The 18013-nt window shown below is 30.4% G+C and overlaps 1 protein-coding gene across 1 annotated transcript; it reads left to right on the top strand.

Annotated features, from left to right (window-relative positions):
* The first annotated feature begins 14890 nt into the window (after nucleotides 1-14890).
* Nucleotides 14891-17436, top strand: LOC149379753 (superoxide dismutase [Mn], mitochondrial-like). The gene is made up of 6 exons (XM_089602882.1): nucleotides 14891-15230; nucleotides 15758-15804; nucleotides 15904-16029; nucleotides 16184-16240; nucleotides 16432-16509; nucleotides 17151-17436. The coding sequence occupies exons 1-6, from the start codon at nucleotides 14945-14947 to the stop codon at nucleotides 17241-17243; spliced, it is 687 nt and encodes a 228-aa protein (XP_089459008.1). The 5' UTR covers nucleotides 14891-14944; the 3' UTR covers nucleotides 17244-17436.
* Nucleotides 17437-18013: the final 577 nt, after the last annotated feature.

Below are 18013 nucleotides of genomic sequence, written 5' to 3'. Positions count from 1 at the left end.
TAATATTCTCTTTCTCAACTTCAAAAGAGTAATTAATTCTCATGACCCACACCATCTTATAAAGTCACTTTCGGTCACTCTTCACCTTGACCACCACCTAACCAAAGGAGCAGGAAAAAAAAACCATGACCTCATAATTTAGTAAAAGCTTGAAAGACTTATTTGTGACGACTTTGCTTATCTACTCATATGACTCATTATCTCATCCGAATCCTAAATATTCCCGGTAAACTACATTTAAAGTATTTGATCCAATTCTGGGCCGATCCAAAATCGTTCAAATTCAGTGGAATGAGATAAGGTTGAGGGAGCCCATACAAACTGGACAAAAGTTTAAAAGCCCAATTCTGATGGAATTTGTAATTTGTTTTAAAATTATAGTTTTTCTACCCGTTTAGTATCAAACATACTTACATATATTATTGTACTTGTTCATATTTACTTTTTATATATATATATATATATATATATATATATATATATATATCATTCAATCAAATTATATTTTAATTTTTTTACTTAAGTAGTTGTTATTTGAATATTGAAGGAGAATTGGACCCAAATATTAGTAAAATTGATTTTTTTTTCTTTCAAAATTAACAAAAACATATCTAGAACAAACATATTAATGAACTCCGCATCTGTATATGTCAATAAATTCAGAATTTATTTACATAGATTTTGTGGATGTCGAAATCCGAGTGTCAACAATCACGAGCAACGTATATGAGTAAAAATGTGTCGTTTTATATTTAATATAAGGCGCCGTAACTATATAGCCAATTTAATTTTAATTTTAAATAACTAGTCAACATTTCGTTTATTTTGATAGATTAGTCATTTACCAATATTAACGTATATTACCAAAATTAACGTATGAAAATAATAAAGACAATCATGTAAAATTATATCTGATTAATGAGGTCACATCACCAAATGTGGCTCTATTTTAAACATGCCTAAGACATTGGCTAAATTACAAATTCAACGTTTCAATCGGCCTAGTCCTTGAGATGTTTCTTTAATATAAGTGGATCTCAATAAATAATCGTATATGAATATAAATAAACTCGTAAAATATAAATGCGATGAAATAAACCATAAGCGAATATGTATTTGTTAAAACGGCGATCTCGATTACAAGAGGTCAGTCTCAAACATTTATGTAAATATGAAAGTCCAAACTCAAAGTATACAATTGAGAAATCATAATATATTAAAGATAGGACGTGCATTTTTATGAGGAATAAATGAATTTCTAGAAGGGTCGAGGTGCGCAATCTTGGGAACAAGGTCTCTCCTCTCTTGATGCCACGTCGCGATGGTTGGTTCAACAGTAAAGGGAGACTCGTCAAACAGGTCCAGATTTTGGGGAGGAGGACGTGCTTTCCTTTGAATTGGCCTTAAGGTCGCTTTGTAAAAACAAATGAGCATACTTCACTGAGTATATGACCCGAGTATTATTATCATAAATAAACGACAATATTTTTTAATACCTTCAAGGAGTTGCGGGTATATTGGGCCATATGGGCCTGCGTTTGTCGTCGGGCTTGTGGCCCAGTGATATTTATTTCGAAGTGGTCAAACTCTATTTCCACATATGTTACTAAATTATAGATTTATTGACATAGAATCATTGACATGTAGACTTATTAATACATATGTCCTTTCAGTTTTATTAGGTCCAAAATCCAAATCCCTCGAATGAACGAAAAAGCGAACTAAGCCCATCCAATTGTCAACGACCGCATTTTTACTGAACTATATATAATATACATAGTGCTTCAAAAATACTAAAGAACACGTAAAAAAAAATTAACATATATTGCGCGTGAAGTTTCTTCACTGACACTACACACAACTCATACTATATAAGATTTAATTTGTGTTTCAAACAATATATAACACGGTGAGACACATATATGTCTGTCAGGAAAAAAAAAATAATTACAAGAACGAATAAGCTAATTTTGACATAAAAAAAAAAAACTCGGTTTTGGGAATTCCTTGAAAAGCAAATTTGAGACAGCGTGACATCAACACGGTTGTAATAAACTGAACCTGGTGCTGTGCTTATAAAATATTAGGTAAGCGTATATATAAAATATTTTTATACATATGTTGTCTTACTTTCAAATCATATATACGACCCAAAATCCAAATACAACGTTTTCTTTTTCTCACTTACGGGACACACTTGTATAAATTGGTCCAGGTACAATTATTATCAGCCTTGACATATTACAAATAATACATTAATTATTCAAAACAGTGTCCCCTAAATTCCATGCTTATATCAGACGTGAAATACTTCATCACTTTATTTATAATATGTCCAATATAACTCGCCACCGTCGGTTAGTGTAAGAGTTACGTGGCTTTTATTGGCTAGTGCTTTAAATCCGATGTCCAAATATATTACGAAAACACGAAAATATATTTTTCAACTCTTTCAGTTGATTCTAAGGGTATAATTGAGTTGGGTTAATCGAGTTTTTCCCGAACCGCCACATCAAATTCTTAATTATTAAAATTCAAATCAATCCGATTAAAAAATAAAATAAAATAAACTCAAACAAAAAATAATTTGAGTTGATTATTTCAGATTATTTTTCTCATAATATAACTTCATAAATAACATGAAATAATGCATATACTATATCTATAATACGCTGTACTTGTTAAGTAAAATTAAGGTTTTACTTATTTTGATAAAATCTACATACTAAAATAAAATTACCCATATTATTAATAACCAAATCTACGTATACTATCAATCAATAAAGTATAATGATTATTATTTAATTTGATTATGTTACATTAATATAATTAAAAAAGATAGATATTAGTATTTTCTCGGCAATAAATAATAGTTCATATAAATATTTGCAATAATTATTGAGTAATTAAGTCCTTAAAATGTAGAGAATTTGCTAAAGAGATAATATTTCGTAAATTTTAAGTAAATAATTATCATGGTGATGTGACATTGTTTGGATTTTTTTAACATTTCATTTATGTTCTCGGCCTCTGATGGTTATTTAACTATTAATGTCTTTTTGGTTTTTTTAATAAAATATCGTGGCTATTTACTTAAAATTTATCAAATGTTAATTATATGGTAAAATTTATATTTTCGCATGGTTATATATTTAGAGAACTCAAAAAATTAAAGGATTAATGTCATCAGGTTGGTTTGAGTTCGACCGGAGTGTGTGATCATCAAATACTAAACCAATCTGAAAAACTTGCGGTTTAAGTTGGTAGCAATCCGAATCTTTTTGGATTTTAATGGGACATTTCAATAAATAATTAAGTTTGATTTGAATGATGGAGTTGTTTGATTTGACCATTTTTATTTTTTATGAAGATCATAAGTTTATATGTTATGTTATGTGTACATATTTTAAAATATTACACGGCTTCTGGCCATTCACATTGCTCGTTTGAAGATTTGAAAATGATATTGAGAAAAAAGAAACGTATACTTATTAATATTATATAGAGAAATAAATTGTAACTTGGGAAAGAAGTCAAGCGTATAAAATACTAAACAGCGAAATTTCGTAAGGTTGATCAATGACCGTGTTCGAGAGTCCAAAATCTAAATCTTGGGAATAAATACGGAGTCAATAAATGCGATCAACTTTTTGTGAGTTAACTTGTCTTCCACGTGGAATTACACGTGGCTGAAACAGATCTCTCTTTCTCTCTCTCTCTCTCTCTCTCTCTCTCTCTCTCTCTCTCTCTCTCTCTCTCTCTCTCTCTCTCTCTACGCGGCATGTAAAACTGAGTCAAATTAAATTGAACGAGTAAGTGAGAGAAGCAACCCAACTATATTGTTAAGCGTTTTCTAGAATTATATAGTTGTAAAAAAAAATTATAGAAACCGATAATTTTATTTATATTTTCCAAATGTTTTTAATAACGTTTCACAGATTTTTTTTTTATATTGGTTTTATTATTTTTTAAGTAAAACTATTTGTGACACTTATTATTATTGCAAGTCGCATCGTTCAAGTAATGTATATATAGATAATAGGGACCAGTTATGTAGTAAGCCATATCCCTTTAAATGTTATAATTAATATTTCCATTTTCCAGCTTTATTTCCTTAAATTTTACAGTTCATAATACATACTACGGATATTTATATATTAGAGCTTTATCAGGTTTAAAAGCAATAATAATAAAATTATAAAGCAACCTTGTGATCATGAGATGATTAAGTCTCCCCAGAATCTCCTCAAAAAAAAAAAAATCTCCCCAGAATAGTACAGGGGAGACTTATGTAATGTATTTGTATATTAAATATTGTATATCATTTAGCTAAATATGCATATATAGTTATCGTGTATTTTTTTTGTTTGTTTGTCTGCAAGTGCAAGTTTTTTTTAGAGCTCATGAGGACCAATAAGAAAAGAATGCTACAAGTACATTGTTACTTCGTAGCAGCAGCATTGAAGGATAATTAAAGTTTTCCTTTAAACCATGCATATATAACATTTTCCCTGTTAATCTTATTAATAAATTAATTTATTATGTTTGGTTAATAAACGTGGGTCCTAAGTACGGCTACCGCTTAAGATCATAACTAATATATGAACTGTATTCCACCAAGATTCAGACCATTAATATTTACATAATGAATGGACAAAAATATATAGATTTTAGCTTCAAGATTACCATCAACTTCAAGTGAATATAAACTGACCAGTCCGGTTTTAATGCCTATTTTATTTTTAATAAAATATATATTAAAGAGCGTACAATAGCGGTTCACTCTCCCAAAAACCCTAACAGCGTTTTTTCTTAAAAAAACAATTAAGATGTCTTCGGTATCGTTTCTTCTTGAATTCGAAGACTCCGGTGATCTCTACCAATAAAAGATTAATAACCTAAGAGAATGTATTTTTTTTCATTTTTTTAATTATTTTTTAATAATTTAGATTTTATAAATCTGACTTTTATACCACTCGATTTATGATCGAAGTGGTTTCAAATTTTTTTTTTTTGTGAATCTCAGTCGGATAAGATCCTTTAAACTACAATTTGGAATAGGTGAAGATCGACGTTTTCGTTCGTGATTTGGGTATTAATTTGATAATAATTGATTATTTTCATATACAAGTAACTCATATGTTATTTTATTTTATTTGTTGTCCACTTTTTTTTTTGGTAATTTTGAAGTTTTTTGCACTATTTTTCTTGTAATTTAAAACTAAAAGCTTATACAAATATATCCTAGGCTAAAGCAATGACGTAGCAGCGCGTAAACATAACAATATAAAACTCCCTCTATATAAAAATAATATCGTTATAGGGTTTTTTTTTTCAAAGATTGGACCGTTTCAATGTCAACGCGCCACCAGAGCGAAGAGACCAGTTTTTTCCTTTCCCTTCAATTCAATATATATAAATACACACACCCCCCAAAATATTTTACCTTCTTCTCCAAGTCTGTCTCTCTCTCTCTAAAAACCCTACCCAAAGTCTCTCTCGTCTATCTCTCTCTCGCTTTAAGATCTCAACGGCAAAGCAAAATCTCCTCAAGATGACATTCAAGACCTCGAAGCTCTTCATCGTCCTCGCTGTGATGATCGTCGGCTCTGTGATCTCCGGCTCGGCGGCGACGAAGGTGAGGATCGGAAAGGAGATGGGAATGAAGGTGTGCGAGGGATACGGGAGGCACATATCGGCTTCGAAATTGCCGGCGCTGAGGCACTGCGTCGATAGCAAAGAATGGGTTCTCACAAAGCTCCCAAAGAACGGATTTCATCCTCCTTCAGGCCCAAGCAGACGATCCAACTCCTTCACCAACGACAATCACAACTGAGAATTATCGACTCTCGTTTAATCATTCGTTCATTATTTTTATTTATTTTACAATTTTTCTTGGTTTTTTTTTTTTTTGTATGTTGATCAATTCCGTATATGCTACGTTGATAGTTTACGGTCGATTTTTTTTTTTTTTTGGTCCCTCGTCATGCTGACGTCATACGCGAAGATGTATATACACACGCATAGGGTAGATTATATGTAGCACAGATTCAGAAGCAGACAATTCATGGCTTTTTTTTTTTCTTCTTCAGTAACTGTTGTCTGGAAATGTAATTTTTTTATTATCTTTTAGATTATTTTTTCTATATTGAAGTCTTGTTTTTGTTTTGTTTTTTGAGGTATATGCGTGTGTGAATGTTTGGCGATTTTCGTTGGAGTAGTTGAGAAATATGGACTTTAATTTAATAGAGATCCTAAAAGAAGGAGATTTGGCTTTTTTGAGTTTTGATGTGGTTATTATTTTTAAATTATTTTTAATTGTGATTTGTGAATGAGGTTGAGTCGGTAGTCAAACATGTTTAGGTTGACCGTTATTTTTTGTTTGGCAATATAATAACAAATCTATTGTCAATCTTTGTTGTTAACATTGTCGGTTATTTTACAGTTATTAAATAAAGTACAAATAAATAATTACAAAGCTTGATCTGATATCCTAAATCAAAGAATCTATAAGACAACGACGATGGTGATTGTAATCCTGAGAAAATTAATGTTACGTATTTGCGGTAATTTATCAAAAAAAAAAAAAAAGAGTTTAGTAGTTCTTCTAAAGATGGATCATTAATATATATGTTTTCACAGGCAAAAACAGGAACTTTTTTTCTTTTCTTTTATTTTTAGTGTTTGCTTGTCGTGATTAGCCTCATGTGGTCAAAATCAAATGCAAAACAACTACAAAAATACAAAAAACAAAGCGAAACAAAACAACTTTTAGTTTTGGAACATAAATAAATAGACCAATAAGAAAGTTTCAAATTCAAACTAGGAATCTAAAATAAACCAAAGTTTTGATTTGACCAAGTTTTTGTAGTTTAAAATTACTGATAATAAAGATGGTCAATTATTAAATTGATTTTCGTGGAAGGGTGTTCAACAAGAAAATGGAGATCAAAATTGAAGTGACATTAACAAACAACTCTTTTTGTGAGATATGAAAAAAAAAATATTTAAAAATGAAAAGAAAATTCTACGAAGGATAATTTGGCCGACAATTTTGAATTGACCAGGCCTGTTATGTAAATTAAATATTTGAAACTGAAAATTTATGGTAATAAGGATGATCGATGAAACTGATTTTCGTGGAAGGGTGTTGAATGTTGAACAAGAAAATGGAAATTAAAACAGAAGTGAATATAACAAGCAACTTCTTGACAAATATGACAAATAAGTTACAGGCGATAATGTTGGAATTACACCATTAAACGGACACGCACAATTGCTCAAAAAAAAAAAAAAAAAAAACGGACACGCACAATACAAGCGATATGGTTTATTTCTTGATTTTAAATTATTAATACACCAATTACAAGTGATTGACATTTAACTTCAATATGAATTACGTCTATTGCATTACCCCGTGTACTCTGTGTTTCAAAACAAAATAAAACAAACAAATTAATCGTATTCTTATTCCCAAATCAGTTGAATAAAAGTTAAAACTAGTACACAATTTTTTTTGCCATTTCTATATACGTATGCTTGATTTGACTCCCATAATTCTAAAGATCTAATTAGATTGGTTAAAGGGTTGGATCGAAAAAAAAAAAAAAAATTGGTTAAGGGGAAGTTTGCTTTTTTTTTTTTTTTTTTTTTTATTTATTTCCTCCGCCACCTTGTATTATTTTAATTGTTTTAAATTTCTTATAACTGGACCATAATTGATTAATCACGTGGTCCTTGGTTTGATAAATACAGGGATACAAAAATAAATGAACTCAGCATATATAATTGATGGGATCGCAGAATCATATAACAATCTCATTAGGTCATAGCCCTTGACAACAATTCATAATGTGTCGTCAACATCTTCGCTACATATTTTCAAATGGTTTGTTTCGAATTAATCTTTAGCGCAAGTGCATAATCAAATGAGCCAAGATAATTCATTAAGGAAAAAAAAAAACAACTATTACGTAAGTACTTCAAGTGAGACACAAAGTTTATAATTTCTTACGTTTTGACTCCTTCGTTAAATACTTCGTGAGCTAAATATCCGGATAAAATATCCTTAGTGAGATTAAAATTAATATCTACATAATCTTGACTTTTAATTTTTTATGCAAATGTTAGTAAAAATAAAAACACTACTATAAAGAATAAAAAAAATAGAGACATTTTTAATCAATTTTTTCAATAAAAAAAAAAATTTGAAAGAGAAAAAGAATGCATAGTCCATACTTATTCGTTTTCGAATAGTCTCTTCGTTTCATCGTCGTCAGGGAATAAAAATGATATAAGGAACTAGAGGTATTCCGGATATAAAAGTTGATGTCTTTAAGTAAAGACATAATAGGAAATGCATTCAAGGATGAGATATCCCGAAATAAGAACGAAAATCGATGTATTATTAGAACAAGTTTTGAAAGTATATTAAGAATATAAAGGTTTTTTGTATTTTGTTTGGCTCAATTTTGAGTTCTCAAGCTTTATTAAAAATAAAGTGGTGATATAGTATAGAATTTTGTAACTAACTAGACCATTACAAACAACAAGTTTGATATATAATCAATGTTTGCATTTTTTCAAAAACTAGCCAAACAACATAGGTGACATAAGTGATAATTAATAAAAATTAATTTTATGACTTTAATTATTTAAATTCGTCCTTTCTCTATCCTACTTTTTTTCAAACATTTTTTTTTTCATCAAAACTTCAAAAATTCATATATATCTCATATGAACTCGAAATTGAGTGATTCCAAATCCTACGGATTCATGGTGCCGTGATCATCAAAAATAGACCCGTTGTGCTGGACGAAAAATAATTTTTAATACCATAAATGTAGAAAAATCACGTTAATGTCTTAAATATGAAAATAACTGAAAATTTTCGGAAATCATCTGGAAATAAATGAAAATTTATTGAATATTTTTTGAAAAGTCATTACAAACACACGTAAACATGATGCATTAAACATGATTTTTCATCAAACACAATGGATTTATTTTTGAAGATCTCGGCGCCATGAATCCGTAGGATTTGGAATCACTCAATTTCGAGTTCATATGAGATAGATATGGATTTTTGAAGTTTTTATGAAGAAAAAAAATGTAGGAAAGAAAGTAGAAGAGAGAAAGTGACGAATTCAAAACTATGGTATAGAAAGTGACGAATTTAAAAAGATAAAATCATAAAAGTAATATTTATTAATTATCACTTATGCCACCTAAATTGTCTGGTTATTTTTTCAAACGTTCGCATACGTTGGTTATTTTTAAAACATGAATATTTTGTTGGCTATTAAACTACAGCGTCCTATTATATATAGAGTTCCATCATAAAGATTTTGTACTTAAAAACGCTCATTTGAGATCATACATCCACGGAAAAATGATTTTGTGCTGATATTTTACAATTATTATCTTTCATGTCTTATTGTCACAAATCAACATATTGGTTGTAGTTTATAGTTCGAGGTTTTCATCAAAGTGAGTCGTCAAACACACGTGAATTCTAGGAGTGACAATGTTCAATATTACAAAGCCATATGTGTTCTTGAATCTTGATTGTTGATCAAAATAATCCATCACACGAATTGTTTTGATTGGCCTCCACTGAAATAAACTAGTCATTTCCCACTGCATTTTTTTTTGCGCGCGCTATTGTGTTAGATATTTATTGACCAAATATGCTTTTGCTTTATGTGTTATAATAATTTTGGAACTACTAATATTATAAATAAATGTATTGGATCATTGTTGACGTGAAGAATCACACCAAAAAACAGTCTCGATAATTCGTGATTAAAAAAATTGATTTAGATTTATTGAGATGAGCCTCAGAATTCTGTAACAAGATTAAATTAGATATCCGAAATTATGAATGCTAATACGTAATTCAAGAGAGGGCAAAATAAAAAAGGGATAGTTCTGGACTTTGTATTAAGAATATTTGTTTGAATCAGACAATTACAAAGATTTAGTTCGAAAGCAGATTACAATAATACCACATGCCCATGAAGGTGTAATAATCCTATATTTATTGTCAAGCAGTTGGCGAGCTCCGATCTTCTCGGGAACACGTCATGCGTCAATTATAGGGCTCGTCGTTATCTGAGAAGACACTTGTCGTCGAAGATCCAGTCTTGAGCGAGGCGGTTACAAGGGGAATGTGGTGTGGGATATACATTGTTCGGATCTTTAGGAATGCAGTTGCATCATTTGACTGAGCGAATTGGCCTACCTCAATTTGAGGGTCAGCCCGCGAATACGCGCGTCGATCCGATCGAACTCGGCCCAATTTCTCAAAATGAACCGATTTCGTGGGCTTGGGCCCAAAGGCTTGCTTATCGATGGAGGACGAAGTCCAACATCAACATTTATTATTAATTAAGTCAAAATTGATGTGATGTAATTCAGAATAAAGTTTGTGACTTAAGGATATTTAAGCCATAATATTATTTTGTGGATACCATAAGTGTCAATTCTAATTTGATGATGGTCCAAGTTAGAAATAGACAATAGTTATTAGTAATTGTCTGACAGTTATTAATAACAAGTATGGTCTCTGATTACAGTACATATTTTTTCTTGTATCTCATCGACAAGAATACTACAGATTCAGGCAAATTGTAATTGGAAGACCATCATCATCTTTTGCATTCAATCCAATGGATTTGGATACGCCTCCGCTATTTAGATTTTTTTGTTTTATTTCTTTTTAATTGAATTGAGATTAAATTAGGGATTAATAAAAAATTGCTTAACATTATGGTGATAAGATATTTTTGTAATTTTTTTTTAATAATATATAAGTGTACATGATCACAAATAGCTATATCAAATAACTAACATAGCAGCAAGAGTTTGCTCTAAGTACTAATACATTGTATGCTTAATAGCCCGGGTGTGGAGCCTAAGAATGTTAAAGGGGGCAACTATTACTAAAACTTAAAGAGGGCAAGTTATAAGATGTAAACCTAGCCTTTTAGCTTTTTTAATATACTATATCAAAATTCCAGTAATAAACTATAAACTTTGTTGCAAAAAGAGCTTTTAAAATAAATAAAGGAGTAAATAAGTGGGTATTCATCAATTTTATTGTGTAAAGAAAATAATTCAAGGGCTATAATGAAAAAAATATTAAGTGGGCCTTACTTTTAAGTAAAACAGAGACTAAATATTTAATCTAATAAATATGAATTAATTTACTAACAGATGTGTCATCGCAACTAAACTAATCAAGGATTGAGAAATTTGTCAATTTTCGTGCGTGGCAACTGGCAAACTTGAAATAAATGGCAAGAGCTGGACATGTCATATGATGAGAAGATAAACTTGAATTTGTTTGTTTGTTAAAAAATAAATGATGGTGCTTAAGTACTAATTCTTATTTATAATTGTTATTAAATGATAATTATTTATTTGTTAAAAAATAATTGAGTTTATTGAGATGTTGGTTATTGATGTATTTTTGTATTGTCTATTAACAAACATTTGTTTTTAACAACACCAAATTTTTTTAAAAAAATTTATATAAAAAAAATAACCCACTTTTTCGATTAAAAAACTTAAACGTGTTAACATATTACCTTGTTAGATTCGTCGAGAATGACCTATTGTTTGTTAGCGTATGTGTTCATTGAACTCTTCAAGGAGATGAATAAGATTTTTTTATTTTTATTTTTATTTTTTAGGGTTTTTTTTTTATATATATTTTTTAAGGCAGCTTTGCTGGTAGTGTGAATTGAACCAACGACTTTCATTTTGAAAGTGGTGTGAAATTACCAACTAAGCTATACTAAGTACCACCAGATTTTTGGCAGAGAAAAAACGTTGAAGATTGGAAAAAATTATCATAACAAACGTCAGTTTGGATGTTGGTTTAATTATCTTTTTATTTATTTAATCTCTTATTTATTGTCTCAATTACACTTTAATAAGAGAAAAGATTGTGCTTGGTCAGCCAATAAATCACATTTAATGTCTAAATGATCTCAATCAGTATGAATTAAATATTTTTATTTACCAAATAAATTATGCTTCTGAATTAAAAAAATAGAGAAAGAATATATATTATCGTGATTTGTATCAAGGAGTTAATTATAAATTCAAAAAATTGGTTTATGAAATTACGAAACATATTTTTTTATTGGATGAATACTTCAAATTGAATGTGTAAAGAGTAAGGAATCCATGAAAAAAATAGATAATTTATTTCTAATCGTAACTAAATCTTCCATTGTACCTTTTTTTCTACAGGGAAATGGGATGTATATGCCGTTTCGATCTATAAAAACATATAAATTAAAAAAATTCGATTTCTATAACCTTAAAAAATTAGATGTCGCAATATTTTTTTCATGCATGTCAAAGGATTGGAAAAGATAAAATATGTTTTACGCACCCACCTAGTTTGTCCACATTTTTCGAAATGATAAAACGAAAGTTTTCTATATTTACAAAAGAGACACTTCCCTTTAATGAATTGGAAAATATTTGGCGTTATAATAATAAAGAAAAAATAAAAATAAAACCACTAAAAAAATATACGCTCAGAAAAGACACCAGAAGATGTTAATCTTAAATGAGAAGATTGGTTGCAGAGAAAAAGTAAGACATATTCATATTCACAAACATTGACAGAAACAAAACAAATCTTAGATTACTCTTTGAAAAAATAGACATATGTTTATTTTGAATTTTTTTTTTGGAATAAATAAATTATTACAATTATAATACTCTTGAAGAAAAAGCCCCACTAAATGCAAAAAAAAGGCAAAATCAGCGTTTTAAGCGGTAACTATGATAACTAGTTTAGTCTAGTGGTGATCTCACACGTACATCGTTTGAAAGATCCTGAGCTCAAGCCATATGGGCTGCAAAAATATATGCCTTTTAGGATTTATCCTAAAATCATGTAATCTTGACCGATAACATCACATGCGCTTGCACTAATAATATATAATGTCATCTTAGTCAATAGTATCACTTTTTTTTTTTTGGGTAACTACGTTTTAATTTTTATATTCTTTTTCGTTTATTTAATATAATATATTAAAAATATTTTAAATAAATTATAATCAAAGTTTCATTTTATTAATTTTTTTATGGTGAAATAAATTAAATTAACTAAAATATTTAATTTAATTTAGTTGGATATTAAAAAGAAACTTTGCTTACTCTTAAATATTTAGCGAGTTTTAATAGGAGCGTTATAAATTAGTAGCCAAAACTAAACTATAAAATTGAGATGTAGCCAACGTTTGTAAATATTTAAGAAAATATCCAATGACAATTATATTTGACTTAAATATCATTATATTAAACATGTTATAATTAACAAAAAAAAGTAAATAATTTAAAAATTCGATAATTAATGTACCAATGGTGAAGTCCGGTAAAATTCTACAGTAGTAGACAAGATTTTTCATCCAACACAATAGGTCTATTTTTTAAGCTCTCCTCGTCACGAATCCGTAGGATTTAGAATTATACAATTTCGAGTTCATATGAGGAAAATATGCATTTTTGAAGTTTTGATGAGAAAAAACTGTATGAGAGAAAGAGAGTGACAAATCACTGTTTGGTAAAGATTTCAATTTTTTTATTCAGTTTTTTTAATTGTAGTGTAATAATTCACATAAGAATTAGGCGTCGAGATATATACTAATTGAAAGTCTTTGCTGCGAATATAGTGGTCATACCTTTAGTTATACTGATTGTCCACAAGTTCATCGGAAAACACCGTTTGCCTTTGTAGTCAATACAACAAATATCAAATTTTGATACCTAATGTTGACTAAAAATAGTGAAAACTTATGTGCTCGACGAGATGATAACGACCAATTAACAGTTTGTAAAATGGAGTTCCGATTGTTTAAAGTTTTGCCATAATTGTAAAACTTAAGTTTTCCGGGGAACGAAAACAAATTCGATAATCAAAAGTGAATAAAATGAAATGATGTTGATATGAGAGAATGAGGTGTTAAGAGGAGATATTAAAAAAAAGAAAAAAAAAAGTTAAAAAAGTTGAGTGAAAAAATTGGAAAACACCTAAAAACTGTTTTATGATTTTCTTCATTAAAACATAAAACAGTTTGAAAAGTTTTTGAGTTGTATTCTGAGAATCATCAAACAAACAGTGAATTCAATTTTTTCATAAAATTGTTCAAGTTAGAAAAGTCAAAAACAGTTTTCAAGTTAAGAAACAAACAGACATGTTTGGCTATTTTTTAATAAGTTGTGGAATGTTGGCTATAGCTATATCCATGGTTTCAAATGTAGACGAAAATCGTCGATTTTCGGCGAAAAAGTCGCTGCCGGAAGGTCTCCGGCCGACGAAAGTTGTTTTTTCCGTTTCGTCGTCGTTTTTCGTTTTTTGTCGTTTTTCTTCGTCTGTCGTTTTTCTTTTTTGTGTCGTTCTTTTTGCTGCTTTCATTTTTTTTTGCCTTTTTTTTTACCTATCGTTTTCTACTTTCGTTTTAAAAAAAAAATTAAAAAAATTATATATATTAATAGCACACATTTATAAAATATTATATATATATATATACAATTTTCTATTAAAAAAGATTATATACATAATGTATTTTCTTTATATGTTTAAAAATTGAAAAATATATGTATGTATTACATGTATATATTTTATATATATTTTACCACATTTTTTCCGTTCGATTTTTCATCGGCACGTCGGTTTTTTATGGAAAACGGCATTTCACTTGCCCTTTTCCACATTTTTTCCGTTCGATTTTCTATCGATATGATGATTTTCCGTAAATCAGGAGCTCGAAACGGCAACGAAAACGGCATTTTTTTTTTCCTCCCCAAAATCTAGACGTAATGTTTGGAATGGTATTAGTTAGAAATTTCTTTTAATAACGTAATTTATTTAGGCATTAAAACGGGGACTCATTTTCGTATCTGATATTTAGCATTTTCCATGGCTCTCCGACTCCTCTCTGCAAGGAAGCTCCTCCACCGCCCGGCTGCGGTGGCGATCCACTCCCGCGGCCTCCAAACCTTCTCGCTGCCGGACCTCCCTTACGACTACGGCGCTCTCGAGCCCGCAATCAGCGGCGATATCATGCGAATCCACCACCAGAAGCACCACCAGGCTTACATCACCAACTACAACAAGGCTCTCGAGCAGCTCTCCGACGCCATTTCCGCCGGAGACTCCACCTCCGTCGCCAAATTGCAGAGCGCCATCAAGTTCAACGGCGGAGGTTCCTCTCTCATCTGAATCGCTTCTGATTTGGCTTTTTAACATTGGATTGATTGTTCTTTTGATTCGTTTTTCGTCTATGCATTTGTTTGTATTATGGTGATCGGAAGTAATTACTGAGGTCAATTGAAGTGTTTGAGAGGGGATTTGGAAGCTAAGTGCTCTTGGAGTTATCTTTTGACTTCTTAGGTTTTGTTCGTCACTGGCGTTGTTATTGACCGATTCATGGAAGTTATACCTAGGAAATAGTTGAGAGTGAGACCAATTGGTAAAGAACAGTTTTGATACCTCTTTATCTGTATGGCTCGCTGTACAATACAACTCAACATAATAGAATCTCTTAGCTATTTCCAACATTAGCTTAAGCATAGTCAATTTACGCATTCACGCTTTGATTCGTTTCGTTGCGAGTCTTTTAGCAGCCTAACACTGACAATGACGTGGTTTCTCCATAATTATAGCTGAAATGTTTTTGCTCGTGCGGAATTTTCTATTGCGATCCTTTTAATCCCCGGAGCTTGCTTTCAGGTCACATCAACCACTCAATCTTTTGGAAGAACCTCGCCCCGATTCAAGTATGTTTATATAATTGAAAGCTCTTCAAGCTATTAATATTCCTTTATGTTTTAAATTTAAATAGCGACTCTGTCGTCTAAGCATTGTACCCACTACAGGAAGGAGGTGGTGAGCCCCCAGTGGGATCTCTAGGGACTGCTATCGATTCACACTTTGGTTCCTTGGAAGCGTTGGTGCAAAAAGTCAACACCGAAGGTGCTGCTTTGCAGGGTTCGGGATGGGTGGTATGTTTTGACTCTTTGTCGTATCTAGTTCATTTTTTTTTACTAAGATGCCGTATCATGTTCATTGATTCACTAGACAGGTACTTCAATTGATTTTCGTGTTCTATGTTTTTTTGTTTTTGTTGGGAATGTTTGATGTACTTTGTCTTGGCAGTGGCTTGCTGCGGACAAAGAGTTGAAGAAACTCGTGGTTGAAACAACTGCGAACCAGGTAATACTTCGGGGTTTATCGCGGTTTGATGTGATAGTTTTTTTTTTTAATTTTATATATTTCTGGAGCTGTTTTCATGTTTTTGGCTATGCCCACTCTTGTTTGAAGTTTCTAAACATGTGCAAGAGGACTAATCTTTCTCGCATTATAAAATTATAATATTAATTTTACTCTTTCATTGTTCGTAATAGGACCCACTGGTCACGAAAGGAGCAACTTTAGTTCCATTGCTTGGTATCGATGTTTGGGAGCATGCATATTATTTGCAGGTAAATAATTTGAAATTTATCTACTCAATTTGCAGTATATTCTCTCTGATAGTTGCTGCAATGCCGCTAAATGGTATTTTTCTATGCTTGCAGATTGATTGCATGCCAAATTTTTATCATTATTTTTGTAATTGTTTTAGGCAGGGAGTTAAATAAACAATCTGATAATCGGATGTGGTCTCTAACATAGCTCACATTCTATTAGTATTTCAGTGAAATGAGAATTCTTCTTCCGATGGATTAAGATGGCTAGGAAATAAGATTTCCATGAAATCTGCTTGGAAGTCACTATCAGTGACTTAAAGTGTTATTTCGACGACGTAGAGTTGGTCTTGCTCATAAATTGCACGTCTTGTCCAATTTCTGGCTGAAAATTGAACAAATAATTTGTAACGTCATTCAAAGAATTCAGCCAAAAAGCTTTGTACAAGCCTTAATGATCAACACTGAGCTATCTAGTGATAATAATTAGAAGACAAAAAAATGCCGACTACTGAGCTGTCCTCTCTTGTCCATAAGTTATGGACTGTTCATTGTTTATATTGGATTTTCCCGTTCTGTGCTTAATCTTGACTTGCAAGAATAGCGTTGTTTGTGAGAGTTAGTCTAATGCTGATTTTTTTTTTTTTTTTTTTTTTCAGTACAAGAACGTGAGGCCGGATTATCTAAAGAACATCTGGAAAGTCATAAACTGGAAATACGCCGGCGAAGTGTACGACAAACATTGTGCCTGAGCAAAAGCTTCTGCGATTGATTTTGCTGCTGCTGCATATTAAATAGAGAAGTAATAAAAATTGAAACCGGCATGGTCTGGAAACTTTGAGAGCTCCTTTGTTTTTGAGCTATTTTGATGGTGTATCTCATGTATGAATGTCATGAAGAAAAACTTGAAATAGCATCTAATGAATTCGCTTTTCTTTATTTAAATTGAATGAGTTTTATATCGTTACTATTTACTTGAAATCTGAGGCTTAGTTTATTCGTAAACAAACATCTACTTTTATATACAAAGCTTTCCTTTAAGAACTTGGTTTCATGACCGATGCAGGATAATATTATTTTGCTTGGTTCTACCATTGTTGTTGTTGTCGTCGTTTTGTTTTTTTTTTTTTTTGTTTGTTTTTTTTTTCCACAACGTGCAACTTTGAACGGGATGATATGATTCTTATTTATTTATTTGTTCACAATGTGCAACTTCAAACGTGTGATGTGATTCTTTAATTTTAATTTAGTTATGTATTATATATTTCTTAATTTGTCTTGCTTAATACCAATATTCAACACTAACAAAATTATAGTAACAAGTTAATTGTTTATTAAAAATTAAATATTGTGAACTCTTATATTTGTCATCTATTTAGTTAACACATGATAATTATTCATCAAGTATAAAATAAAAGTCTTATCATATGGTATTATTTTAATTTTAAAAGATGATAATAATATATAAATATAATATATTATATATTAATATAATGTATTATATATTAATTATTTTTATGTT

This window comes from Urtica dioica, chromosome 12 (assembly GCF_054948205.1).
Source record: "Urtica dioica subsp. dioica isolate 48M chromosome 12, U.dioica_male_clone48M_v1_H2, whole genome shotgun sequence".
Lineage (NCBI taxonomy): Eukaryota > Viridiplantae > Streptophyta > Magnoliopsida > Rosales > Urticaceae > Urtica > Urtica dioica.
This window is presented reverse-complemented; position numbering and strand designations above follow the sequence as displayed.

Excerpts from the sequence above, each read along its gene's own strand:
- LOC149379753 (XM_089602882.1), top strand. The coding sequence starts at position 14,945 with ATGGCTCTCCGACTCCTCTCTGCAAGGAAGCTCCTCCACCGCCCGGCT. Across the intron at positions 16,241-16,431 it reads TTGAAACAACTGCGAACCAG|GACCCACTGGTCACGAAAGG; the intron begins GTAATACTTCGG and ends TGTTCGTAATAG. Across the intron at positions 16,510-17,150 it reads AGCATGCATATTATTTGCAG|TACAAGAACGTGAGGCCGGA; the intron begins GTAAATAATTTG and ends TTTTTTTTTCAG.